Below are 26019 nucleotides of genomic sequence, written 5' to 3' on the forward strand. Positions count from 1 at the left end.
CCGCCCCTGAAACCTGCCCCGTTCCCCCCTCCAGGTGCAGATCAATCGCTACATGGGCCTCGTCCGCCGCCAGACCAAGGAGCTCGTGGCCAAGTAGGTGCCCCCGGGGCCCCCCCCAAATCCTGGGGACCCCCCCAGATCCTCGGGACCCCCTCTCCCCAAATCCTTGTGCCTCACCCCCCCCCTCCCAAATCATCTTTGCACCCCCTTCTCTCGTAGGATCCAGGCGAAGCTCCCGGGCCTGGCCAAGAAGAAGCCGGAATAAACCCCAGGGTAGGGGGGGGGAATTTGGGGGTACCCGGCGGTGCCCCCCCACTCCAAGCTCATCTTCTCCCCCCCCCCCCAAACTCCGCCCACCCCCCCGAACTTGTCCCTGTCCCCCCAACCTCACAGTGACGTCTGTCTGTGCCCCCCCCAGTCAAAGTGCGGGGGGGGCTGAACCCCAAAATTGCTCCCCCGGGGGGGCGCCCCCAAGCTCGTTCCCCCCCCCCCCCTTTTATTTTTTTAACGTTAATTGAGGTGAAATGTCTGTAACTGCTGTAAATGGGGCAGGAGGGGCTCAGCCCCTCCCACAGCCCCCCCAAACCGCGCCCCCCGAGCCCCCCCCTCGCTCTGGGGGGGTGGGAAATGGGGGACCTCCCCCCAAATCCACCCGCGGGGCTGCGGCAACAATAAAACACCGCGACAAGGCTGGGCCCCTTGGTGCTGTGACCCCCCCCCCGGTGTCCCTGTGCCCCCCCCCCCCCCAGGGTGTCCCTGTGACCCCCCCAGAGTGTCCCTGTGACCCCCTCAGAGTGTCCCTGTGTTCCTCTCGAGTGTCCCCAAATGTCCCCGGGGGTCTCAGGGGGGTTTATTGGGGGGTCGTGTACAAGGGGGGGGGGATGTATAAAAAAGGGGGGGACACACACACATAAATAAGGTGGCACCGGGGGGGTGACAGTGACACCATCGAGGGTGACACGGGGGGGGGGATGGGTACTGGGTGTGGCTGTGCCTCGTTTGGGGGAGACTGGGGACACTGGGGGGGGGGGGGGGGGTCTCTGTTGTCCCCACCTCCCTCGTGGGGTGTCCCCTGTCCCCCCCAGTGTCCCCATCCCGGGGGGGCTCAGGCAGGGGGGGCCTCTGTGCCCCCCACCCCCTCTGCGGCCTCTTCCTCCTCTTCCTCCTCCTCGGCGGGACCGGGGGGTGGCAGGGCTGGGGGGGGGGAGACAGCGCTGTCACCTCCTGTCACCTCCCTGTCCCCCCCCACCCTGTCACCGGTCAGGGACATTCTTGGCCCCCCCCTCAGTGTCCCCATGTCCCCCCCACACCCCCAATGTCCCCACACCCTCGATGTCCCCTCCCTGTCCCCTGTCCCTTACCGGGGGTGTCCCCATCGGTGGCACTTTGTCCCCCGTGTCCCCGCTCACCGGGGGTGTCCCCGCTCACCGGGGGTGTCCCATAGGTGGCACTTTGTCCCCCCGTGTCCCTGCTCACCGGGGGTGTCCCCGCTCACCGGGGGTGTCCCATAGGTGGCACTTTGTCCCCCCGTGTCCCTGCTCACCGGGGGTGTCCCCGCTCACCGGGGGTGTCCCATAGGTGGCACTTTGTCCCCCCGTGTCCCCGCTCACCGGGGGTGTCCCCGCAGGTGGCACTTTGTCCCCCGTGTCCCTGCTCACCGGGGGTGTCCCATAGGTGGCACTTTGTCCCCCGTGTCCCCGCTCACCGGGGGTGTCCCCGCAGGTGGCACTTCGTCCCCCGTGTCCCTGCTCACCGGGGGTGTCCCCGCTCACCGGGGGTATCCCCGCAGGTGGCACTTTGTCCCCCGTGTCCCTGCTCACCGGGGGTGTCCCATAGGTGGCACTTTGTCCCCCCGTGTCCCCGCTCACCGGGGGTGTCCCCGCTCACCGGGGGTGTCCCCACAGGTGGCACTTTGTCCCCCCGTGTCCCCGCTCACCGGGGGTGTCCCCGCCGTGCCGCCGCTGTCCCCGCAGGGTGTCGGGGTGCGCGGCCAGCGCGTGCCGCCGGATGTCCCCGAGGTGCAGCGAGGGCAGGGGACAGGCGCACAGGAGGCAGCGCAGCCGGTGGCCCCCGGCCTCCAGGTCCAGCAGCAGCTCCGCCCGCAGCCACCCCCGCAGCGAGTCCCCGGCCGGGCCCCGCGCCACCGCCACCCCCCCCGGGGACCCCTTGGTGGCCCTCGGGGACGGGGGACGGGCCCGGCGGCGGGCGGGGGACGGGGGCCCTGTGGGGAGGGGACAGCGGGGTCAGCGAGAGGGGGACGGGGACAGCTTGGGGACAGAGGGGCTTGGGGGGGCTGGGATGTTGGGGGAGGGGGATGAGGTGGGGACACTCTGGGGACATTCTGGGGTGGGGACATTGGGGACAGGACAGGGGACATTGGGGACAGCACAAGGGACACCCTGGGGACAGGATGGGACATTGGGGACAGGACGGGACATTGGGGGCAGGACAAGGGACACCTTGGGGACAGGATGGGACATTGGGGGCAGGACAGGGGACATTGGGGGCAGGACAAGGGACACCTTGGGGACAGGACAGGGGACATTGGGGACAGGATGGGCCCTTGGGGGCAGGACGAGGGACACCCTGGGGACAGGACGAGGGACACCTTGGGGACAGGATGGGACATTGGGGACAGCACAGGGGACACCCTGGGGACAGGATGGGACCTTGGGGACAATTTGGGGACCTGGGGCTGCTGCTGCCGCCGTGGGAGGAGGCACAGGGAGGGGCGGGGCCGAGTGGCTGGGTGTGGTCTGGGTGGGGCCGGTCTTAAAGGGGCAGTGTCCTTTTAAAGGGGGCGTGGCACTTAAAGGGGCAGCACCAATAGCTCCATTAAAGGGGCGTGGCCTCTTTGGGGGCGGGGTTACAGCAGAGGGGGTGTGGTCAGGCTGGAGCTGCACGGAATGGGGGCGTGGCCTATGTGAAAACGGGCGTGGCTCAGTTAAAGGGGCGTGGCCACATTTAAAGGGACAGGGATTCTCTTTAAAAGGGGCGTGGCACATTTAAAGGGACAGGGTCTCTCTTTAAAAGGGGCGTGGCCACACCTAAAGGGACAGGGCTTCTCTTAAAAAGGGGCGTGGCCACATTTAAAGGGACAGGGCTTCTCTTTAAAAGGGGCATGGCCACACTTAAAGGGACAGGGCTTCTCTTAAAAAGGGGCGTGGCCACACTTAAAGGGACAGGGCTTCTCTTAAAAAGGGGCGTGGCCACACCTAAAGGGACAGGGCTTCTCTTAAAAAGGGGCGTGGCCACACTTAAAGGGACAGGGCCTCTGTTTAAAAGAGGCGTGGCCACATTTAAAGGGACAGCGCTACTCCTAAAGAGGCGTGGCCACATTTAAAGCAACACTGCTCCTCTTAAAGGAGCCGCACCCCACCTGCCGCACCCCCAGCCCACCCCGTACCTGTCCCGCAGGCGCCGCCGGGGGGGTCCCTCGGGGCGGGGGGGGTGTCCCAGGTGGGCGTCCCAGGAGCGCAGCACCAGCTGCTTCTCGCGGGGCCCCCAGGCGCTGGAGTAGGGATGTTTCTGGCGGATGTGGCGCTTGATGGTGCTGAGCTTGAGCGTGGCCAGGGCGGAGCCGCACACCAGGCAGCGCATCCCGTGCCGCGCCGCGTTGAACTCCATCAGGTACTCGGCGCGCCAGCGCTCGTGGTAGTACCGGCGGTGGTCCCGGCCCGGCACACGGCTCCGGCCCGGCCGCGACGCCCGTGAGTCCCGGGGCTGCTCCCGGGGCTGCTCCCGGGGTTTCTGGGGTTCCCGGGGCTGCTCTCGGGGGCTCTGGGGCTCCCGGGGCTCCCAGCGCCGGCGCGGCCCCCGCGGGGAAGGGGCTGCAGGGGAGGCCGGGGAGGGAGGTCAAGGCATGGGGGAGGTTGGGGAATTTGGGGGGGATTTGAGGGGTCTAAGGGGGGGAGGGGACACCCAGAATTAGGGGGAAGAGGTGGGGCAAGACTGGGGGCGGGTCTTAAAGGGACAGAGCATCAAAAGGGGGGGGTGCACAGGGCATCTTAAAAGAGGCGGGGGGGTTCTTAAAGGGGCAGCGCACTTCGGGGGGCGGGGCTTGTAAAAGGGGTGGGGTTCTTAAATGGGGAGGGGGTGGGAAAGGGAGGGGCACATCCTGAAGAGTCGGGGGCATCCTGAATTCCTGTGAGCACCTTAAAGGGGCAGGGACATCCCGAATTGGACGGGGGCATCTGAACTGGACGGGGGCATCCTAAATTCCTGGGGACATTGTAAAGGGACGGGGATAATTCAAAGGGATGGAGGCGCCTTAAAGGGGCAGGGACACCCTAAATCGAATCAGGGCATCTTAAAGGGACAGGAACCCGTTAAAGAGGCAGGGGCCTCCCAGCCGGTGACAGGGGGTGGCAAAGGCTGGGGACCCCCCGGGGGTCGGGGCGCCTCTTAAAGGGCCAGCGCCGCTCTCATTGTGCGCCAAGGGAGGGGGTCCCACCGCACCCCACCCCGCCCCTCCCCACGCCGTCTCGGTGCTCACCTGGGCTGCCCGCGGCTGGGAGCGGGCCGGGGGCGGGGTGGGGGGCCGGGGGCTCCATGGCGGGGCCCGGGGCGGCGGCGGCGGCGGCGGGCGGGGGGCCGGCCGGGGTGGGGACGCTGCCGTGGGGCCCCTGGGGCTCCTTTAAGGGCTCCTGGGTAAATTTAAAGGGGCCGCACGCCTTTCCCATCACCCCCCAGAGCCCGCCCCTCCCCGCAACGGGGGGCTACGGAGGGGGCGATGAATTGCCGGCGGGTCTCAGCCCACCCCCCTCCCAAGAAAAGCCACAGCGATGGTTTTAAGGGGGGGGATTCCCCCAGGAGGGCGGGAAGGGGGAGCCCCCCGGATGCTCCCCTCCCCCGTGCACCCCCCCCATCCCCGCCCCCACCCCACAGCACCGCCCGGGGGTGCCCGGAGCGATGGGGCACCCATGGAACCCCCTCCCCCATCCCGGCACGGCCCCGCCCCTTTGGTCCAAACGGGGCGTGGTTGGGCGGGGAGGACACGCCCTCCCGTGGCGAGGGGGCGTGGCTTCCCCGGCTGGACCCGCCCCATTCCAGTGCTCCCAGTGCCGCTCCCCAGTGCAGTCAGGGAGCGCCCTGCGCCCCAAAATCGGACAGAACCCAAGTGTCCAGCAAAGCCCCGCAAAATCGGGGCGCGCCCAGGGGTCCGGGAGAGCCCCCTAAAACCGGGGGGGGTCCAGCGGTCCGGCAGAACCCCCCCAAATTCGGGGAGGGTCCAGCGGCCCGGGGCGCCCCCCGCCCCGTCCTGGGGTCCCCATCAGGGCTGGGGAGGGGGATTCGGCTCCGCTCGGCTGTTTCCGTCACGGGCGAAAGGGCCCGAAGCCTGCCAAGAGGTTTTCGGGTATTTCCGCATCCACTCGGGTGTTTCGGCCTCACTCGGGAATTTCCGGCTCCACTCGGGGTCGCAGCAGCGCGGGCGGCGCTCGGCTCTTCCCGCGGCTCTCGGCGGAAAGTACCGAAGGAAACTTCGGGTAACTCCGTCCCGGCGGCGGAAATACTCGAAGTCTGTGACGGCCGCCAGCCGAACCTCTCCGGGAAGAGCCGAAGCGGCGCGGGGGGGGCGTGTCGGGTGTTTCCGGCGCGGCGGCGGAAATGGCCGAGGACCGGCGGCGGCCGCCATGTTGGGAGCCGCGGGGCGCTGAGGCGGCGGCGGCGGCGTGAGGCGGCGGCGGCCGGGCCGGGCCGGGCGGACCCCGCCCGCTCCCCCTGCTCCTCTCCCGGCCCCCCCCCATGCCGCTGGCCTGGCCCCCCCCCGCCCCCTGAGCTCCCCCGCTTCCCCTTCCCCCTCCCCGCACACCGCCTGCCGCGGCTTCCCCCTATCGCGATAGTCGCCGGCGGCGCGGGGGGGGGGCCGCCATGTCGAGCAGCGGTCGCAGCCCTTTGCCGACCGTCAACGAGAGGGACTCGGAACAGGTGAGGGAGGGATGGCGGGGATCGGGTGTGGGTGAAGGAGGACCCGGCCCCGGTGTGTGGGGAAAGGGGCGGCTGGAGGGGGAAAAGGGGCATTTTGTGAGGGGAAGAGGGGACTGAGAGGGTCTGGGGGATTTTTGTGAGGGGAAAAGGGGCGTCTAGGGTCTGTTTCTGAGGGGGAAGGGGAGACTGAGGGGGTCTGAGGGCTTTTTGTGAGGGGAAAAGGGGGATCTGAGGGAGGAAAAAGCGGGTTGAAGGGATCGTGAGCTGGTTTGTGAGGGGAAAAGGGGAATTCAGTGTCGGTTTGTGAGGGGAAAAAGGAAAAAAAGGGGCTCTGAGGGGCTCGTGGACTGATTTGTGAGGGGAAAGGGGGGGTCTGAGAGTGTAAAAAGGAAGATTGTGGGGGTTCTGGTCCCGTCCATGTGGAAAAAAGAGGGACTGAGGTGTTTATGTGAGGGGAAAGGGGAGTCTGGGGTGGGTTCGTGAGGGGAAAAGGGGTCTTAGAGGGGCCTGAGCAATTTTGTGAGGTAAAAAGGGTGTTTTGAGGGGGACCTGGGCTGGTTTGTGAGGGGGAAAAAACGGCGATCCGAGAGGGAAAGGGGGGGCTGAGAGAGTCTGGGGTTGTTTTGTGAGGGGAAACAGGGGGGTCTGAGGTGGTCCTTGCCCGTTTTGTGACGGGAAAAGGGGGTCCTGCGCCACTCTGTGAGGAGCCAAAAGGGTCTGGGGTCGGTTTGTGAGGGAGAGGTGGGGCCTGAAAGGAATTTGAGTAATTTTGTGAGGCAAAAGGAGTGTTTAACGGGAACCTGGGTTGATTTTTGAGAGAAAAAGCGGGTCTGAGAGAGAAAAAAACAAGGGGGTCTAAAGGAGCCTCGGGACGTTTTTGTGAGGGGAAAAGGGGATCCTGAGGCGTTTTATGTGTAGAAGGAGGGGTCTGGGGGGATCTGGAAGGGAAAAGAGGGACTGAAGGGCTCTGGGATTGTTTTGTGAGGACAAATGGGGGGACTGAGGGGGCTCTGAGGGGCTTCGTGGCCCCTCCATGAGGTGGAAAAGGAGGGTCTAAGGGTCCCCCCAGCGAGGTGGTCCTGGGGGACCCCCAGTTCCTCTCTCCCCCACCCGTGGAGGACCCTGGGGCCTCCCCAGGCCCAGACCCTCCTGTGGGGTGGGGGGTCCTGAGCCATGGCCCCCCTTCGGGGCCGGATCTGTAGAGAGAGGGCTCTGGGGTTCTCCTGGGATGAGCCCCTCCCCAAAGGTTTGGGGTCGCGTTTCGGGGGTCTCTGAGCGGCAGCAGGGGGGGTTTGTGTGCGTGACCCCCAAAGTCGGGGTGAGGGGCTCGAGCCTTGCACCCCCAAGGGAGAGGGGCAAGGGGGAGGGTGCCAGACCCCCACATTGAACCCCCAGGGTCTGGGATTTGCTGTGGGGGGCAGGTTTGGGGTGTCATTGTGCCCCCCCAGCTCGGTGGCTGCACGATTGGGGTGTGGGGGCGTCAGCCCACCCCCTTCCCCACCCCCTTCCCTGCTGCGGCCCCCCCAGAACGGTGAGGGCTGTGGGGGCGGCGGCAGCGCTGCCACAGGCTCGGCACCCTCCGAGGGGTTTGGGGGGGCTCTGAGGGGTGAACCCCCCAAATTAAAATGATTCCAACCCCTGTGAGTGGGGACCAGCCCCCCGCCAGGGTGGGGAATGGGGGGTTCACCCCCTTGTGTATTTGTGGGGGTCTGAGGCGGTTGAGGCCCAAACCCCTTTGGGGGAAGCTGGGAGGGGGTTCCCCCATTTTGGGGGTGGATTCGGGGGGCTCTCGGGGTCCCTCTCTGCTCCCAGCTTCCGTTGCTGTTGGGAGACCCCACTGCTGGCTCAGCCCTTTTGGGGAGCACCTGGGGGGCTCCTCAGCTCCCCCACCTGTTTGACACCCCCATTTTGGGTGATATTTCGGGGGGCTTCCCCCTTCTGCAACTGGGGAGACCCCCGAGCGCTGGGGAGTGACCCCGGCAGGGCGTGTGGGGGCACAAGTGGCCTCATGTCTGTGTCCCCAGGCCCGAGGACAAGGCCATGCCGCCTGTTCTGTGGCCGTGGCTGTGGCATCGGGCCCCCCTCCTCGTTTTGGGTGCTTTTCCTCTTATTTATCCGCCGTTATGTAACGCCAGAGGAAAATTATTCCTGGCTGGGAAGATTTGGGGAGGGGGCGGCGGCGCCGTGTGGGGGGGGCTGCACATCTCCCCCAAGCCCAGCAGCCGAAATCGGGGGGCCTTTCCCTGTGCCCCCCCCCCCCCCCTCAGTTCCTCCCTCACGCGGAGCCCTATCTGGTGGGGTTGGAGATAAAAAAAATCTTCAAAAATGCCTAAATTTGGCTGACATTTGAGCGGCGCCGCACGCACCAGCGCTGCCTCCCCGGCTGCCACCGCTGCCTCCCCGGCTGCCACCGCTGCGCCGTGCCTGGGGGTCCCCGGTGACACCGGTGCCGGTCCCACTGCCACCAGTTGTCACCAGTTTGGTGCCGGCGGTGTGGGCGGGTGCTGGTGGCATCAACACCTCCCGGCACCGGGATCCTCACACCCGCCTGGTGACATCGCTGCTGGGCCTGGTGACACCACCGCAGCCCCGGTGACATCACACCGTGCCCGGTGACATCACACCGTGCCTGATGACATCACACCGTGCCCGGTGACATCACACCGTGCCCGGTGACATCACCGCAGCCTCGGCGCTGCCGCCGCCGTTCCGATGGCAATTCCCAACCTTTCGGCTGTGCCCCCCGCAGGACGGGACCCTCCCGCCTCCGTTCCCCCCGCCGCTGTGGATTTTCCCCTTTTCCGCCCCGTTTTCCCCGCCCCGGCGCTCCAGGTGTTCCCCGGCCCCGCCCCCGCCCCGTCCCGCTGCGGCCTCAGCCCCGACCGGTCGAGCCGGTCCCCGCTCCCTCCCGGCGTCCCGCGGGGCTCCCGCCGGCACCGCCCCGCTGCCGCCGCTCCCGGCGCTTCGGGTGCCCAGGGTGAGTCCCCTCGCGGCGGGCGGGATGGGGAAACTGAGGCACGAGGGGCTCCGGGCCCTTTGGTTACCGAGCGCCGGGCGCCGCCGCCACAAAGCACACCGGGGCCTGCCCGGTGCCGGTGACACCCCCCCCAGTGCCGGTGAGCCCCCGGTGCGGGTGACATTCCCCGGGCGCGACCCGTGCCGGGCGGTGCCTCCTTTGCCGTATTTGCCATATTTTTGGCCGCTCTGGCCTCGCCGATAAGAGGAGCCGGGAAATGCCCGGAACGCTGCCCACGTGCCGCCACCGACCCCCGCGGGGGGCTTCGGGGGGCTCTGGTGCCGGGGCTGCCCCGGATCCACCCCCCCGGCGGCTTCTGGTGCCGGTGCTGCCACGGCCTCGCCCGGGGGGGTTCGGGGGCTCCGGTGCCGCCTCGGAGCCCGAGTGAATCCCGGCAGCGCGGCCAGATGGCTCCGCACGCTCCCGCCCCGTTGCCACGGCAGTTTTTTGGCAGAAACCCCGTTTTCCTTCACTTTTCCCCCAGCACCGCGCTGGATTTTGGGGGAGGGGGAAGCTCCAGGCCCCCCCCCCAGGCCCCAAAACACCGTGTTCTCCCCCCAAATCTGGGGGTTTGGTTGCGCCATCGCCGGCACCTCCCCCGTGGCTTCCGCCAGCGGTTTCCTTCCCACGGGAGGGGGAGGGGGCACCCCAAGATGTGCCCCCACAAAAATGAACCCGGTGAGGTTTTGGGGGGGCCCCAAATCCCGCCGGGGGAGGGGGGGTTGGCTCGGCTTCCCCGCCCGCTCACGCGCTGCCGTTATCTCCGGTGTCACCGGAGCGGTGACAGCCCCGCGGGGGTGACGCTGCTCAGCGCCGGCGTCTCACTCCCCGTAAGGGAACACCCCGAAAGTGTCCCCAAAGCCCGGGTGACCTTTGGGGGAGGGGCCCACGGTGGCTTTTGGGGTGCAGGAAGAGGGGGTTTGCGGCGATGTTGTTCTGGGGCCCCCCTAGTTTCGGCTGGGGTGTGAACTCTGCTGTCCAGGTGGTCGGATTTGGGGTAAAATCGTGATAATTGGGCACTGAATTTTTAGGAGGGGAGCGGGGAGGGGGTGACACGGCGCTGGCCCCTTCCCACCCTCCTGGCCCAGCCCGAAACCATGGCGCTTGCGTCAGGTATCGGGGGCGGCTCCCGGCCGGGCCGGGCCGGGCGCGGCTCCGCCGCTCCGGACTTTGCTCCCGGCTCCTCCAGGAGCCTGCGGACCCCCCCCGGATCCCCGGGGCGCTGCGGGGGGACACGGCCGGCCCGAGCTGAGCCGAGCGTCCCCTCGGTGTCCCCGCAGCCGGGCGCCGTGGAGGGCAAGGGCGGTGGCAAGGCCAGCATGCTGCGGGGCCGCAACGCCGGCACGGCCGCCGAGGAGCAGCCCCACATCGGCAACTACCGGCTCCTCAAAACCATCGGCAAGGGCAACTTCGCCAAGGTCAAGCTGGCCCGGCACGTCCTGACCGGCAAGGAGGTGAGTGGCAGCCTGCTGGCGTGGGGACAGCGCTCAGGAGGGCCCGGAGCACGGGGGGCAGCGCGGGGATGGGATGGGCCCGTGGGTGCCACCGTGGTGCGGGGATGGGATCAGCCCGCGGGGATGGGATCAGCCCATGGGGATGGGATCAGCCCGTGGGTGCCACCGTGGCACGGGGATAGGCTGTGTCCTGTGGGTGTCACCGTGCTGTGGAGACAGCTCTGGGTGCCGGTGCTGGCCCTGGAAATGCCACCACAGTGTGGGGACAGTCCTTGTTCTGTGAGGGCCACCGTGGTGCGGGGACAGCTTTGCATCCTGGTCCTTGCCCTGGGAGTGCCACCGTGGCCCAGGGATGGGCTTCCTGTCCCCAGCAGTGAGTGCCACCGCAGTGCGGGGGTGGACTTGTGGTCGATGTGCTGTGGTTGTCACCACAGGGACAGGCTTGTTGTTCTTGTCCCGTGGGTGGCACCGTGGTGTGGGGACAGCTCTGGGTTCTGGTCCTTGTCCTGTGGGTGCCACCGCAGGGATGGGCTGCTGATCCCTACCCTGTGGGTGCCACTGTGGTGTGGGGACACTTCTGGGCCCTGATCTGTGCCCTGGGAGTGCCACCATGGCACAGGGATGGTCCCAAGCTCTCAGTCCTCATCCCGTGAGTGCCACCACGGTGTGGGGACAGGCTCCCGGTCATTGTCCCACAAATGCCACCGCAGCGTGGGAGCCGGTTCCTGGTCCTTGCCCTGGGAGTGCCACCGTGGCGCGGGGACAGGTTCCTGGTCCGCACCTCACGAGTGCCACCACGGTGTGGGGACAGCCCTGGGGATGGTCCTGTCACCTTCCCTCTCACTCCATGAGTGCCACCACGGTGTGGGGACAGCCCTGGGGATGGTCCTGTCACCTTCCCTCTCACTCCGTGAGTGCCACCACGGTGTGGGGACAGCCCTGGAGATGGTCCTGTCACCTTCCCTCTCACTCCATGGGTGCCACCACGGTGTGGGGACAGTCCTGTCCCCGTGCTCCTCACCCTGCAAGTGCCACTGTGGTGTGGGCACAGCCCTGGGGACAGTCTCATCCCCTTACAAGTGCCACCACAGCTTGGGGACAGTCCTGTCCCCCTGCCCATCCCCTCACGAGTGCCACCACGTTTTGGGGACAGCCCTGGGGACCCTCTGACCCCGCTCTCCCCCTCGCAGGTGGCTGTGAAAATCATTGACAAGACGCAGCTCAACTCCTCCAGCCTGCAGAAGGTGAGGGGTGTCCCTGGGGGGGGGTGACAGCTGCTTTTGGGGTGACAAACGGGGGATTGTTCCCTCTGACACCCCCAACATCCCCCCTGTCCCTCACAGCTCTTCCGGGAAGTGCGAATAATGAAGGTCCTCAACCACCCCAACATAGGTGAGACCCCCAAAACCCCCTCAGCCACACCCCCACCCCTCCCTGGCGGTGTCCCCCACCCTTGGGGGGGTCCCAGGGGTGTCACTCCCAACCCCCCCCACCCCCCTTGCAGTGAAGCTCTTTGAGGTGATCGAGACGGAGAAGACGCTTTACCTCGTCATGGAGTACGCCAGCGGGGGTGAGTGGGGCTCGGGGCTTCTGGGGGTCCCAGGGGTCCTGGAGGGGCTGGGCTGCCTCTCACCCCCCTCCCCTGTGCCCCCCAGGTGAGGTGTTCGATTACCTGGTGGCCCACGGGCGCATGAAGGAGAAGGAGGCCCGGGCAAAGTTCCGACAGGTCTGGGGGGAGTGATGCTGTCTGACCACCCCCAAGGGGGTTGGGGACCCCCACCGTGTCCCCAAGAGGGCTGGGGGCTGTCCCTGTGCCCCCCCCGGGCTGGGGGCTGTCCCTGACACCCCCCTGTCCTGCAGATAGTGTCGGCCGTGCAGTACTGCCACCAGAAGTTCATTGTGCACAGGGACCTGAAGGTGAGGAACGCCCCCAACCTGGGACCCCCTGACACCCCTGGGACCCCCAGCAATGGCCCAAGGGGCTCCCCTGGACCCCAACCCACCCTCGTGTCCCTGGGGCAGCACCTGGATGGGCCTGGGACCCCCCACCAAGGGGCTGCACCAGACACCCCTGAACCCCCTGGGACCCCCCAGGACAGAACTCCCAATATCCTCGAGCCTCCTGGGTGGGTGCCAGGGCCCCCCAGAACAGCACCTGGACACTCCTGGGACCCCCGGAGGGGTGCCAGGACCCCCAGACCCACCCCTGGACACCTCTGGGCCCTCCAGAACAGCCCCAGATGCACCCCCAAATTCCTCCAGACCCCACTAACCCCCCTGGGGTGCTCTCCCTCCCCGGGCCAGGCCGAGAACCTGCTGCTGGACGCCGACATGAACATCAAAATCGCCGATTTTGGGTTCAGCAACGAGTTCACCTTCGGGAACAAACTGGACACGTTCTGCGGGTCCCCCCCCTACGCCGCCCCCGAGCTCTTCCAGGGCAAGAAGTACGACGGCCCCGAGGTGGACGTGTGGAGCCTGGGGGTCATCCTGTACACGCTGGTCAGCGGCTCGCTGCCCTTCGACGGGCAGAACCTGAAGGTGTGGCCGCAGTCTGGGGGGCCCTCGGGTGGGTTTGGGGTCCAGAGGGTGGCTTTGGAGTCGCCCTGGGTGCTTTTGGGGTATCCTCAGGTGGTTTGGGGGTCCAGTGGGTGGTTTTGGGGTACCCGTGGGTGGTTTGGTGCTCCAGCAGGTGTTTAGGGGTCCCGTGGGTGGCTTTAGAGTGCCCAGAAATGATTTTGGGGGTGCCTTGTGTGGTTTTGGGGTGGCTTTGGGGTGCCCACGGCTGGTTTTGGGGTCCTGCAGGAGCTGCGGGAGCGGGTGCTGCGGGGGAAGTACCGGATCCCGTTTTACATGTCCACGGATTGCGAGAACCTCCTCAAGAAGTTCCTCATCCTCAACCCCACCAAGAGGGGCACCCTGGAGGTGAGGGGACCCCCCAACATCGTCCTGGGACCCCAACACGGTTCTGGGAACCTCCGAGACCCTCCCGGCCACCCCAAGAGCACCTCAGCACCTTCTGGGGACCCTCCCAGTTGGCCCTGGCATCCCCCCGTGCCCCCCAGCACAGCACCGAGGACCCTGGGATCTTTTCCCTTCCCCAAAGTGTCCCCAGAGGTGACCCCGACCCCCCGAACCCGCTTTGTGCCCCCAGCAAATCATGAAGGACCGCTGGATGAACGTGGGCCACGAGGACGACGAGCTCAAGCCCTACATGGAGCCCGTGCCTGACTACAAGGACCCCCGGAGGACAGGTGGGACCCCCGGGGTCACTTTGGGGGCACAGGGACCCCCCCAGCGCCCCTGTCCCCCCCTGAGGGCCGTGTCCCCCCCCAGAGCTGATGGTGTCCATGGGGTACACGCGGGAGGAGATCCAGGAGTCGCTGGTGGGGCAGAAGTACAACGAGGTGATGGCCACGTACCTGCTGCTGGACCACAAGAGCTCCGAGGTGCGGGGACACTGCGGGGTCAGCAGGGACTGTGGGGACACTGTGGGGTCAGTGGGGACACTGTGGGGTCAGCAGGGACTGTGGGGACACTGTGGGGACAGCAGGGACAGCGCGGACACTGTGGGACAGCGGGGACACTGTGGGGTCAGCAGAGACAGTGGGGACACTGTGGGGTCAGCAGGGACTGTGGGGACAGTGGGACAGCAGGGACACTGTGGGGTCAGTGGGGACACTGTGGGACAGTGGGGACGCTGTGGGGTCAGCGGGGACACTGTGGGGACAGCGGGGACACTGTGGGGACAGCGGGGACAGTGGGGACAGTGGGGACACTGCGGGGTCAGCAGGGACTGTGGGGACACTGTGGGGACAGTGGGGACACTGTGGGGTCAGCAGGGTCAGCGGGGACACTGTGGGGTCAGCGGGGACACTGTGGGACAGCAGGGACACTGTGGGGTCAGCGGGGACACTGTGGGGACAGCGGGACAGCAGGGACAGCGGGGACAGCGGGGACGCTGTGGGGTCAGTGGGGACACTGTGGGGACAGTGGGACAGTAGGGACGCTGTGGGGTCAGCGGGGACAGTGGGGACACTGGGGTCGGTGGGGACACTGTGGGACAGTGGGGACACTGTGGGGACAGCGGGGACAGTGGGGACGCTGTGGGACAGTGGGGATATGGCAGGGGACGGGGGGACCATGGGGCGGTGAGGGGAGGGAGTGTGGAGGAGATGAGGGGACAATGAGGGGACACAGGGAGGGACATGGGGACAGCAAGGTGGTACTGGGGGGGTCACGGGGATGAAGGGGGGACAGGAGCATGGTGGGACATGGGGACATGGGGAGGGTCATTGCAGCGGGGGGGGATCATTGAGGAGGGAGGATGAGGGGACATGGGGCCGCTGAGGTGACACGGGGACACGAGGAGCACGGAGGGAGTGAGGGGACGTGGGGACACTGAGGTGACACGGGGACACGAGGAGCACGGAGGGAGTGATGGGATGTGGGGACAAGGAGGTGACACAGGGACGCGAGGAGCATGGAGGGAGTGATGGGACGTGGGGACAAGGAGGGACACGAGCAGGGACATAGGGACACGGGTCTGACAGGGGACGCTGAGAGGATGGGGTGGGACGCAGGGGACAGCGTCCTCCCCGCCGTGCCCTGCCCCCGTGCCAGCGCGTCCCTGCCCGGCGGGCATCCCCCCGTGTCCTGCTGTGTCCCCTCATGTCCCCGTGTCCCCAGCTGGAGGAGAACCTGTCCCTGAAGCCACGGGTGGCCCCGGAGGTGGCCAACAGCTCGGGCCCCTCCCCCGCTCACAAGGTCCAGCGCAGCGTCTCGGCCAACCCCAAACGGCGCGTCAGTGACCAGGGTGAGACCCCAAACGGGGACACGGGGGGGCTGGGGGGTCAGTGACCAGGGTGAGACCCCAAACGGGGACACGGGGGGGCTGGGGGGTCAGTGACCAGGGTGAGACCCCAAACGGGGACACGGGGGGGCTGTGGGGTCAGTGACCAGGGTGAGACCCCAAACAGGGACACGGGGGGGCTGTGGGTGGGTGAATCCCTTGGGGGCAGGAGGTCCTGGATGCTGGGGGGGCTTCGTGGGGGCAGGAAGGGGGAGCTGGGTCCCCTTGGGTTGTGGGAATGGGAGTGGGGGTCCCTGTGGGGTGGGAACGTGGGTGCCCAGACCCCTGGAATGAGGGTGCCCAGAGCCCCATGGGGACGTTTTGGGGGGTCCCTGTGGGTCCCCCTTGAGGACCCCCTGGCAGGGGGTGGGGAGCAGGTCCCCGTGGGACCCCCACCCCTGACAGCCGCTCCCCCCCAGCTGGGCTCTCCATCCCCACCTCGGCCTCGTACTCCAAGAAAACGGCGGCGGCCAACGCGGAGAACAAGCGAGGAGGAGGAGGAGGAGGAGGAGGAGGAGCAGGGGAGGAAGAGGGCGGGGGGCGCCGGGCCGGCAGCACCGCCAAGGTGCCCCCCAGCCCCCTGCCCGGCCTGGAGCGCTCCAAGGGCACCCCCTCCCCCTCCACGGTCAGTGCAGGGTGGGGACAGCCGGGGGGGGTGGGACTGGAGCCCGCGGATTTGGGGGAAGGGTCCCAAACGCCCAGAGCCCCCGGACTTGGGGTCAGCGCTTTATGGGAATGGGGGACAGCCATCCCTGCGTCCCCGGGGCTGGGACCGGGGTCCCTGAGGGGACTGCTCTTGTTCCCCACAAGGCTCCCCACATCCCCTGTCCTGTCTTTGGGGGGTTTTGGGGCGCCTCCGTCCCCCCCAGCACCCCCTTCGGTGTGCCCCCCACAGAACAGCGTCCTCTCCACCGGCACCACGCGCAGCCGCAACTCCCCGCTGCTGGACCGGGCCAGCCTGGGCCAGAGCTCCCTGCAGAACGGCAAGGACAGGTGGGGACCCCTCCCCAGAGCACCCCCGCCCCCCGCCCCTGCCGTGGGGCTCCCACCCGAGGGCTGGGGACCACCACAGCTCCCCGTGGGGGGGGTCCCCAGGGTGCTGCAGGATTCCTGCACTCACTGGGGCTGGGGGGGTCTGGGGTGCAGTGGGGGGTGCCGGGGGGGGCTCAGGGGTGTCCCCCACCCCCGTGTCCCCCCCTGACCTCCTTGTCCCCCCGCAGCGGGGCCCCCCCCCGGGTGCCGGCCGCGTCCCCCTCGGCCCACAACGTGAGCCAGGGCCCGGGCGAGCGGCCGAGCTTCCCGCGGGGGGTCTCGAGCCGCAGCACCTTCCACGCCGGGCAGCTCCGCGCCCCCCGGGACCCCCTGCCCTACGCGCTGCCCCCCGGGCTGCCCCCCCCGGCCTCCCCCTCGGGCGCCAGCCAGGGCCGGCGCGGCCCCTCCGCCAGCCTCTTCAGCAAGTTCACCTCCAAGTTCGTGCGCAGGTGAGCGCCGCGCCTGGGGTCACCTGGGGTCACCTCGGGGTCACCTGGGGTCACCTCAGTGTGTCCGGCTGCCTCCTGTGCCCCCACTGCTGTGTGCCCTGGTGTGTCCCCCTGGTGTGTTCTGGGCTGTCACTGTACCCCGGTGTCCTTTTGCTGTGTCCCCGTCTGTGTGTCCTGGGCTGTCCCCTGTACCCCTGGACTGTGGTGTCCCCTCGGTGTCCCCTCGGTGTCCCCTCGGTGCTCCAGGGATTCTCTGTCCCCGCTCTTTGTCCCCCACCGGGGTTCCTCGGTGTCCCCCTTGTCCCCCAGACCCCTCCTGTGTTTCTCTGTCCCCTCAGGGTGTCCCCTTGGTGTTCCTTGAGGCTTCTCTGTTCTCCTTCTCCCTCTGTGTCCCCCCACGTCCCCTCCTGCCCCTTGGGGACCTCCTCCTGTTCCCCCGTGTCCCCTCCTGTCCCTGAATGTCCCACTGGGGACCCCCCCCTCCGTGTCCCCTTCTGTCCCCGCCTCCCACCCGTCCCCACAGAGCCGGGGAAAGGGGGTGGGGGGTGCTGCTTCTCCCCGGACCCCCGCTGACCCCACCCCCTCTCGGAGGGCCTGGGGGGGGGGTCGGGGGAGGGGGGGTGGCTCTGTCCCGGCCCCCCTCCCCCACAACGTCCCCTTCTCTTCTGTTTGTCTTTGTAGAAATCTGTCTTTCAGGTTTGCCAGAAGGTAGGGCCGCGCCGGACGCTGGGTCCCTCCCTGCATGGCACCCCCGACCCCCCCAGGCCCCCCCCAAACCCCCTTAACCCCCCGGACCCCCCAACCCCATCCCAGCGCTGCACGGCCCCGCATGGCCCCCCCCCGGCCCCGCCCGTCCGTCTGTCCTCGTCCCCCCCGTGTGTCTGTGTGTCCCCCCCGCCCTGGTGCTGTCTGTGCCCCCCGGGTCCCCTTTGGGGGGGGAGGGGGCTGTTCCCCCCCCCCGCCCCCCCGACTGATCTCGGCCCCTTTTGTCTCCCGAGGAACCCCCATGAGCCCGAGAGCAAGGAGCGGGTGGAGACCCTCAGGTGAGTCGGGGACCCCCCTGGGGACACCCCCGGGGACACCCCCGGGGTCCCTGTGACACCCCTGACCTGATACTCCCGAGGTCCCCCCAACACCCCTGGGCTCCCCCCACCGCCAGGGGCTCCGCAAGGCACGAGGGTGACACCGCCGTGACCCCCAGCCCTGCCCCTCCCAGTGCCACCGTCACCCCCTCAGTGCCCCCATGGTGTCCCCCAGACCCACGGTGGGCCCCGAGAAGGACCCCCAAGGACCCCCAGAGCCTCCCTAATTCCTGTCCCACCCCCTTGGTGACCCCCCTGTGCCCCCAGACTCAGGGTGGGCCCCGAGAAGGACCCCCAGAACCTCCCTAATTCCCGTCCCACCCCCTTGGTGACCCCCCTGTGCCCCCAGACCCATGGTTAGGACCCCCAGAACCTCCCTAATCCCCATCCCACCCCCTTGGTGACCCCCCTGTGCCCCCAGACCCGCGGTGGGCCCCGAGAAGGACCCTCGCGACGCCGCCGGCCGCGACGCCAAGCCGCGCTCGCTGCGCTTCACCTGGAGCATGAAGACCACGAGCTCGCTGGAGCCCGGGGAGATGCTGCGCGAGATCCGCAAGGTCCTGGACGCCAACAGCTGCCGCTGCGAGCCCCAGGAGCGCTTCGTGCTGCTCTGCGCCCACGGCGCGCCCGGGCACGACTCCTTCGTGCAGTGGGAGATGGAGGTGTGCAAACTGCCCCGGCTGTCGCTCAACGGCGTCCGCTTCAAGCGCATCGCCGGCACCTCCATGGCCTTCAAGAACATCGCCTCCAAGGTGGCCAACGAGCTCAAGCTCTGAGCCACGGCCGCCCGGAGCGGCTCCGGCCAGGCCGAGGAGCGCCGGCTCCGAGCCACGGGCTCCGGAGGGGTCACTCGGGAGCGGCTCCGGAGTGCCCGAGGAGCTCCAGCTCTGGACACACGGACACGGCAACCCAGGAGCGGCTCCAAGGTGGCCACCGAGCCACAGCTCTGGGGACATGGACACTGACCCAGGATGGCTCCGAGGGGGCCGAAGAGCCCCAGCTCTGAGCCATGGACACGGTGGGGGACGCCCACAGGGGGACACGGGAGTGCCAGGATGGACCTCGGGCGCCTCAGGGGCTCCTGGATGGATCTGGGACGGCTGGGGGATCACCTGGACGGACCTTGTGCACACGCCAGGCCTTTGTGGGGACGTCCTGGATGGACCCAGGAGCTCCTGGATGGATCTGGCGGCCCCAGGGGACCTCCTGGGGTGGGCCCTGGAGCTCCTGGATGGACCTGGGAGCCCCTGGATGGACCTTCTGCGGGGCCCAGGTCTTCACAGGAACATCCTGGATGGACCCAGGAGCTCCTGGATGGATCTGGGGGAACTCGTGGCTGAACCCGGGACCTCGGGGATGGACCTGAGACCTCTGGGGCCTCCTGGGTGGATCTGGGACTTTCCCCCATGGACCAGGGGCACCTGGGGACCTCTGGGGGGCACCTGGCTGGACCTTCTGTGGGGTCCAGGTCTCCATGGGGACCACCTGGATGGCCCCAGGACCACCTGGATGGAGCTGGGATCTCTGGGGCTCACCTGGCTGGGCCTGGGACCACCTGGAGGCACCTGGGGACGTTCTGTGGTGTCCAGGGCCTTGTGAGGATGTGGGGACGTCCCGGGTGGGCCTCTGGGGACAAGGGCCAGGGTTTCATGGGGACCCTGGCGCCCGTTGGGGACATCCTGGTGGCCCAGGGACCTGGGGGGCTCTTCTGGGAGGGGGAGCAAGGCCCATCTGAGGACAGGGACACATCCTGGGTGGCCCAAGGACCTTCTGAGGAGTTCTGGACCTCGGGAGGACGGAGGGACATTGTGCATGGCCCTTGGGGACATCCTTGGTGGCCCAGGAGCAGCTGGGCCAGGGCCACGTGGGGACATCCTGGCTGTCCCTGAGCCTTAGGGGGGGGACACGGGACAGTCCGGGGCTCCCCCGGGGCCCTGCGGTGGCCTTAGGGGGGGGTGTGCGTGTCCCCTCCCCCCATGGGGATCCCGGTGTCCCCTCCCCCCCCCCGGACGGGGGTGTCCCCTCCCCCCGTGGGGATCCCGGTCTCCCCTCCCCCCCCGGGACGGGGGTGTCCCCTCCCCCCGCACTCAGGAAGGCCCCGGGGGGGGGGGGGGGGGGGGGGGGGGGGGGAGGGGCGGGGGCGCTGCTGCTGCCGGGGGTGGCTCCGGGGTGGGGGTGGGGCGTCCCCTCCCCCCCCTTTGTCCTGCTGTAGCCTCGCCCCGGGCACCGCCCCTGGGGGCGGGGACACTCCCGGGGGAGGGGCCAAGTCCCGGCCACGCCCCCACCGCGGTGGATTTTCCAGGTTCTAATTAAAAACTTTCCAGAAAGATCCGCGGCCTCCGAGTGGTGCCCGAGGGTGGTCGGGGTCCCGGCAGAGCCCCGTGCCCAGTACAGACCAGTGCTCCCAGTACGGGCCTGGGCGCTCACTACAGACCACCCTGCCCAGCACACACCAGCGCTCCCAGCACACACCAGTGCTCCCAGTGCCCCCAGCACTCGCAGCCGCTGTAGTAAAATACCTTTATTGCAAACGGGGTCCCCCCGGGAGCCCCCCGCTCCTCCGGCCCAGCAGGGGGCGCTCAGCGGGGCGGGGGCGTGGCCAGCAGCGGGGGGGCGTGGCCTGGCGGGTGGGGGCGTGGCCGGGGCGGAGCAGCGGGGGCGGGGCCCGGCCGGGCTGGAGGGGGGGGCGGCGGCCGCGGGGAGCGCGGGGGGGCGGGGCCGGGGGCGGGGCCGGGGCGCAGCAGCGGGGGCGGGGCCGGCGGGCGCGAGGGGGGCGGGGCTGCGCCGGGGGGCGGGGGCCGAGGAGGGCGGCGGGGGGCGGGGCGCCGGGTGGGACACACCTGTGATCTGCACCTGTGGGAGAGAGAGGCGGGGCTGGGACGGGGCGGGGCCGGGACGGGCAGGGCCGGGACGGGCGGGGCTGGGATGGGGCCAAAAATGGGCGGGGGCCGGGATGGGCGGGGCTGGGACGGGGCCAAAAATGGGCGGGGCTCTGATGGGTGGGGCTCTGATGGGCGGGGCCGGGATGGGAGGGGCTGGGATTGGGTGGGGCCAGGGCGGGGCCAGGCCAGACACGCCCGTGAGCTACACCTGAGAGAGGCGGAGCCAGGCAGGGCTGGGGGTGGGGCTGTGGAGTGGGCAGGGCATGGTCATTGATCGATTGGGGTGTGATTGATTGATTGATTGATTGGGGTGGGGTCACGGGCAGGGGGAGGGCCTGGCACTGATGTGGATCTGGGACCAGCGCCAGGATCAGGACTGGGCCCAGTCCAACCACCCAGACAGAGACCGGGAGCGGGACTGGGATGGGGACCAGCACCAGGACAGGGCTGGGACGGGGACTGGGACCAGTTGGCAGCTCAGACCCGCCCCCAGCCCCCGCCCCAGCCCCTCCTCACCTCCTCGTCCTCCTCCGGCTCGGGGCGGTCCCCGGGGGGGGCTGTCGGGGGCTCCCCCCGGCCCTGGCGCTGCCGCAGGAGCCGCTCGAGGCCGAGGCGGCGCCGGGGGCCCCAGCACGAAGCTCCGAACCTGCGCCGCTGTTTTGTTGCCCAGCACGGCCGCCACCGCCGGGAAATCGCGGCCGTAACGGCGCAGGGCTGGACAGGGGCAGCGAGGGACAGGGGAGTGAGGGACAGGGCAGGGGGGGGACAGAGGAGTGAGGGGACAGGGGAGTGAGGGACGGGGCAGTGAGGGACAGGGGAAGTGAGGGACGGGGCAGTGAGGGACAGGGGAGTGAGGGACAGGGCAGGGGGGGACAGAGGAGTGAGGGACAGGGGAGTGAGGGACGGGGCAGTGAGGGACAGGGGACACGGGGGGCTGAGGAGGTTAATTAGGCTAACGAGGGGGGACACGCTCACCCTGCACCACCAGCAGCTGCTCATCCGTTGTCCAGCGGGAGCTGAACTTGCCATTGCCCTGGGGGGGGATTGAAGGTGATTTTGGGGAACTGGGGGCGACGGGGGGTGGGGGGCTGGTGTGACACCGCAGGCCAGGCCGGGACACCCTGGGGACACCGTGGGGCACACGGGGACCCACCTCAGGCGGCCGCAGCCCCTCCAGGCCCCCGTCCAGCGCCTGCCTGAGGCCGCTGTTGATCTGTTTGATCCGCTGCACCTGCGGGAAGCGGGGACAGAGGGGTCACCCCGGGCCCTGGGCGGGGGGGGTCGTCCCGCGGGTTCAGGCGTCCCCAGGGGGGTTGGGTGGCCGCTACCTGCCGCTTGAGGGCCACCAGCTGGCAGTCGAGCTGGCGCAGGGCCCGCGCGCCCAGGTCGGGGTTGGCCGTGACCTCGGCCACATCCTCGCGGCTCAGGCGCATCCCGCGGGGGGGGGCGGCGCCGCTGCCGCGCCGGGGGGTGGTGCCGGTACTGCGGCTCCTTGCGCGGCCCCGCCTTGGGGTAGCACGGCTGCAATTAGCTGGGTTCGTTAATCGGCTCCTTCGGTTAATTGGTTCCGTTGGGTATCGCTGGGGAACCCCCCCTACAGGAGTTGGTACGTCCCGCCCCGACCCCCTGCTCTCCCCCCCCCCGCCCAGCAGGTGGCGCCGCCCCTGTCCCATTTCTGGGTGTTTTCCCCCTTTTTTGGGGTCTCCCGACCCCCCCCCCCCCCCCCCCAGTTCCCCCTCGTTGTTTTCAGGGATTTCGCCCAATTCCCAAGGATTCCCCCCAATTTTGGGGGTCCCACACCATCTTTAGAGGGTTCCCCCCCCAGGTCTTCCTTCCATATTTTCAGTGATTCACCCCCATTTTTCGGGGGTTTGGCCCCATATTTAGGGGGTTTCCCTCCTCTCCCCCCTTGTTCTCCCCCCCCTCCCTTCACTGGTCACCCCACCCTTGAGAACAACCCCCCACATTTTCACCCTCTGACCCCCCCAGCTCCCCCCGTGCCCCCCAAACCTCTTTTTTGGGGGTCCGCAGGCTCCGTGTCCCCGTCGGGGCTGGGTCGGTGCTCGTCAGTCTCGTCGTTGCTGCGGGGCCAGGGGTGAGCTGGGGGTTTTGGGGGTGGCCGGGGGGGATTTCGGGGGGGTCCCGTACCTGTCGTCGCGGTCCCGGCGGCCCAGCAGGCGCCGGGCCTGGCGGTCCATGACGCTGGTGCGGGATCGGGTTTTCTTCCAGGAATAATAATACTTGACCAGGGCTGGGAATGAGCTTGTCCGGAGCTGGGGGGTGGGTACCGGAGGGAGGGGGGTTGGGGGGATTTAGGGGGTTTGGGGGGATTTAGGGAGGTTTGAGGGGAAAAAGGGGGAGTTTTGGGGCGATTTGGTCTCAAGGATGGGGTGGGGGGTGAAGGGAAGGGGGGGTCACCCCTATGATGGGGGGAGAGAAGGTGCAGGAAGACCCCTGAGATGGGGGGGCAAACCCACAGAAAAGAGGGGAAACCGCTAAAAAATGGGGGGGGGGCAGGAGCCCCTGGAAATGGGAAGGGGGGAAATGGGGGGAGAACCCCTAAAGATGAGGGGGGTCAGGACCCCCAAAATCAGGGGGAACCCCCAGAAATGGGGGGGAGGCACCACCTGGTGGGAGGGGGGTGGAACGTACCATCCCCTATGGGGGGGGGGGTCAGGGGGGTGGCACGTACCATCCCCTACGGGGGGGGGGGGGTGGCAGGTACCATCTCCTCACCTCCGAGAGGGTCCTGTGACCCCCCAGCCCCCCCCCAAACTCCCGGGTGACACCCGGGGGTCCCACGGGAGCAACGACCCCCCCGGGGGGGTCCCAAAAAGCCGCCGGCCGGGGCCGGATCCAACCACCTTGAGGGAGGGGGAGGCTGAGCCCCTCTGAGGGGGTTTTGGGGGGCAGCTTTGGGGGTCTCACCATCTGCTGGATGCGGGCGAAGCTCTTGCCGTGGAAGCTGAAGGCCTGCTCGAAGAGCACCTTGTCCTCCACCGTCCACTCGTCCGGGAAGGGCGTGAAGTTGGCCAGGTCAGCCAAGGACTTCTCCACGTCGTGTTTGTGCCACAGCAGCATCCCCAGGGCCTGGGGGGCGCGGGGGGTCAGGGGGGGCACCGGAGGCACCCGGGGGGTGTGGGGCGGGACGCTGCGGTACCTGCTCGATGTTGTAGCCGTGCTTGTCCTTGGCCATGGCGATGTACCTGTCCACTGGGGGGGAGGGGTTCGGGGGGTGAGAGGGGTTTGGGGGGTGTAAAGGATGGGCTGGGGGGCACAGGAGGGGTTGGGGGGCCAAAGGGGCCGGGGGGGGTACAGGGGGCTTGTCAAGGGGAAGCTGAGGGGGTTAAGGGGAGATTGGGAGGGGGCAAAGGGGGGGGCTGGGGGGTCAAAGGGGAGGTTGGGGGAGCAAAAGGGGGGCCCAGAGGGTGGGGGGCCATCCCAGACGCCCCCTCCCACGAAGGGTCGCCCCGGTCCCGTCAGGGGGGCTCACGTTTGGCGTCGGACACGCAGTGGTTGGGGGCCCACACCAGCATCCCCTTCAGCTCCTTGTTGCTGTAGCGAGCGGGGCTCTCTGGGGGGGCACAGGGGGTCACACGGGGGGGGAAACACCCCCCAAAGCCCCCCCAAGCCCTCCCCAAACCCTCCCTACCTGGTTTGCAGTCGGGAATTACCGCCTGGTAGTCGGCCCCCCCACCCGGATCATGCTGTCTGGGGGGAGGGAGGAGCAGAAGGGGGCCGGGGGTAACCGGGGGGGGTCCGCACCGCCCCCCCCGGGGGCTGCGGGCTGGGGGGGGGCCGCGGCCCGAGCCCCCTCCCCGCCGGCGAACAAAGCTGTGGCCGCGCACACGCGGGCGGCCGGGGACAATGGGGACGGGGCTTTGTTCCCCCCCCATGTCCCCGTGTGTCCCCCCCACCCACCCAAACCCCACGGGGGGGGGGCGGGGGGGTGACGTGAGCGCTGTCCCGTCCCCCCCCAAAATAAACACGCGGGGGTGAACGCGGTGTCCCCGCACGCGTGTGGTTTTGGGGGGGGGGGGGGGCACACACGGGGGGTGTCCTGCGGGTGGGGGGGGGACGCAGGTGCGGGGGGTCATTTTTTTTGGGGGGGGGGAGGCACTCACCGTGGGCGTGCTCGTCCTCGCTGGCCTCGTCCTCGGAGTGGGGGGGCCCCCGCGCCGCCCCCCGCCTTGGCCCGGCTGCGGGACAGGATCCCCGAGGGCTTCTCCATCACCGACGGCATCGCCCGGGGGGGGCGGCGCGGGGAACCCCCCGAGCCCCCCGGGGATCCCCTCACGGCCCCGCGGGGGAGGGGCTCGGCCCCGGCGCCCCCCCGCCAAACTTTAACCCGAGCGCGGGATTGGGGAGGGGGCGTGGGAATTCGGGGAGGGGGGGGAGGAGGAGGACGCGGGGCGGACGGGAGGGTCCCTCCCCCGAAAGGGGGAAACACCCCCCCGGGACAGGGGTGAGGCTGAGGGGGTTTGGGGGGGGTCCCGGCCGGGGGTGGCGGGGGTCCCGAGCCCGCCGAGCCCACCACACACAAGCGCCGCCGGCCGCTGCCCGCCGCCTCCCAGTGCCAAAGTAGTTCCAGCTCCCCCCGGCCTCAGCACGGCCCCCCCGCCCCCCGTACCCCTCCGCGCCGGCTCGGGGGGGCCCGGGTGGGGCCCGGGGGGGCGAGCGGGGACCGGCTGTGGGGCTGGAGCTCCGGTCAGCGGCACCCCCCGCGTGCGGCCGGGGGGAACAAAGGGCCGGGGGCAGCGCGGGGGACAAAGGGGCTGGGGGGGGGTCAGGGGCTGCCGGGGGGTCAGGGGGCTGTTACGGGGCTGTGGGGCAGCTGTGGGGCTGGGGTCTGTCCCTCTGTGGGGCTGGGGGTCCAGGGGGCTGTTACGGGGTTGGGTGGTGGCTGTGGGGCTGAGGTTCTGTCTCTCTGTGGGGCCATGGGGCTGCCCCACATCCCCCGTCAGCCCCCTACACCTGGGGTCCTGTGGGGTGATCCCCACTGGGGGAGCGTTTGGGGCAGGCTGTGGGGCAGGGTTATGGGGTGGGCTGAGGCCTCTCCGTCAGGGCCATGGGGCCAAACTATGGGGCAGCCCAAGGACCATGGGGCCAGGCTGCAGGGCTGGGTTTTGGAGCAGGACTATGGAGCGGACTGAGGGCTATGGGGCAGGGCTGCAGGGCTGGGCTATAGGGTGAACCGAGGGCTATGGGGCAGGCTTATGTGGCCAAGCTGAAGTTTGTCAGTCCATCCTGGGGTCTGTGGGGCTGTACCCAGGCTATGTTGGGCCAGGTTAGGGCCATTCCAGGGATCTGTGGGGCTGCACCAG

At 68.9% G+C, this 26019-nt stretch overlaps 3 protein-coding genes and 2 long non-coding RNA genes across 7 annotated transcripts; 3 read left to right on the forward strand and 2 right to left on the reverse strand.

Moving 5' to 3' along the window:
- Nucleotides 1-6: 6 nt before the first annotated feature.
- LOC125320713 lies at nucleotides 7-690 on the forward strand. Its single transcript, XR_007201260.1, has 2 exons — nucleotides 7-93; nucleotides 220-690. It is a non-coding gene; the product is annotated as an uncharacterized LOC125320713 (long non-coding RNA).
- A 907-nt stretch (nucleotides 691-1597) lies between these two features.
- Nucleotides 1598-5635, reverse strand: ZFTA (zinc finger translocation associated). The gene is given in 4 exon segments (XM_048293114.1): nucleotides 1598-2156; nucleotides 2158-2221; nucleotides 3407-3830; nucleotides 5320-5635. Coding segments are annotated over 4 exon segments (1077 nt in total). The 3' UTR covers nucleotides 1598-1883.
- Nucleotides 5636-5777: 142 nt separating this feature from the next.
- On the forward strand, nucleotides 5778-19556 carry MARK2 (microtubule affinity regulating kinase 2). Of its 3 annotated transcripts, none has more exons than XM_048293117.1 (18): nucleotides 5778-5928; nucleotides 10225-10398; nucleotides 11589-11642; nucleotides 11742-11790; nucleotides 11903-11968; nucleotides 12054-12124; nucleotides 12259-12315; nucleotides 12703-12939; nucleotides 13204-13323; nucleotides 13553-13652; nucleotides 13735-13847; nucleotides 15088-15214; nucleotides 15670-15875; nucleotides 16146-16243; nucleotides 16471-16731; nucleotides 17413-17439; nucleotides 17730-17774; nucleotides 18235-19556. In XM_048293117.1, the coding sequence occupies exons 1-18, from the start codon at nucleotides 5872-5874 to the stop codon at nucleotides 18587-18589; spliced, it is 2217 nt and encodes a 738-aa protein (XP_048149074.1). In that variant the 5' UTR covers nucleotides 5778-5871; the 3' UTR covers nucleotides 18590-19556. The 3 variants fall into 3 exon arrangements, with proteins under 3 accessions (XP_048149074.1, XP_048149075.1, XP_048149076.1); XM_048293119.1 differs by lacking the exon at nucleotides 5778-5928 and adding an exon at nucleotides 8883-8905; XM_048293118.1 differs by lacking the exon at nucleotides 17413-17439.
- Nucleotides 19557-21091: 1535 nt separating this feature from the next.
- Nucleotides 21092-25227, reverse strand: LOC125320715 (REST corepressor 2-like). The gene is given in 15 exon segments (XM_048293120.1): nucleotides 21092-21322; nucleotides 21324-21409; nucleotides 21671-21728; nucleotides 21849-21926; nucleotides 22024-22140; nucleotides 22142-22234; nucleotides 22710-22776; nucleotides 22844-22968; nucleotides 23624-23785; nucleotides 23856-23908; nucleotides 24189-24269; nucleotides 24348-24387; nucleotides 24390-24406; nucleotides 24820-24868; nucleotides 24870-25227. Coding segments are annotated over 15 exon segments (1245 nt in total). The 5' UTR covers nucleotides 24939-25227; the 3' UTR covers nucleotides 21092-21172.
- LOC125320716 lies at nucleotides 22215-23775 on the forward strand. Its single transcript, XR_007201265.1, has 3 exons — nucleotides 22215-22301; nucleotides 22727-22790; nucleotides 23646-23775. It is a non-coding gene; the product is annotated as an uncharacterized LOC125320716 (long non-coding RNA).
- Nucleotides 25228-26019: the final 792 nt, after the last annotated feature.

Source organism: Corvus hawaiiensis, assembly GCF_020740725.1.
Source record: "Corvus hawaiiensis isolate bCorHaw1 chromosome 34 unlocalized genomic scaffold, bCorHaw1.pri.cur SUPER_34a, whole genome shotgun sequence".
NCBI classification, from domain to species: domain Eukaryota; kingdom Metazoa; phylum Chordata; class Aves; order Passeriformes; family Corvidae; genus Corvus; species Corvus hawaiiensis.

Excerpts from the sequence above, each read along its gene's own strand:
- MARK2 (XM_048293117.1), top strand. The coding sequence starts at position 5,872 with ATGTCGAGCAGCGGTCGCAGCCCTTTGCCGACCGTCAACGAGAGGGAC. Across the intron at positions 12,125-12,258 it reads CCCGGGCAAAGTTCCGACAG|ATAGTGTCGGCCGTGCAGTA; the intron begins GTCTGGGGGGAG and ends CCTGTCCTGCAG. Across the intron at positions 17,440-17,729 it reads TCTTTCAGGTTTGCCAGAAG|GAACCCCCATGAGCCCGAGA; the intron begins GTAGGGCCGCGC and ends TTGTCTCCCGAG.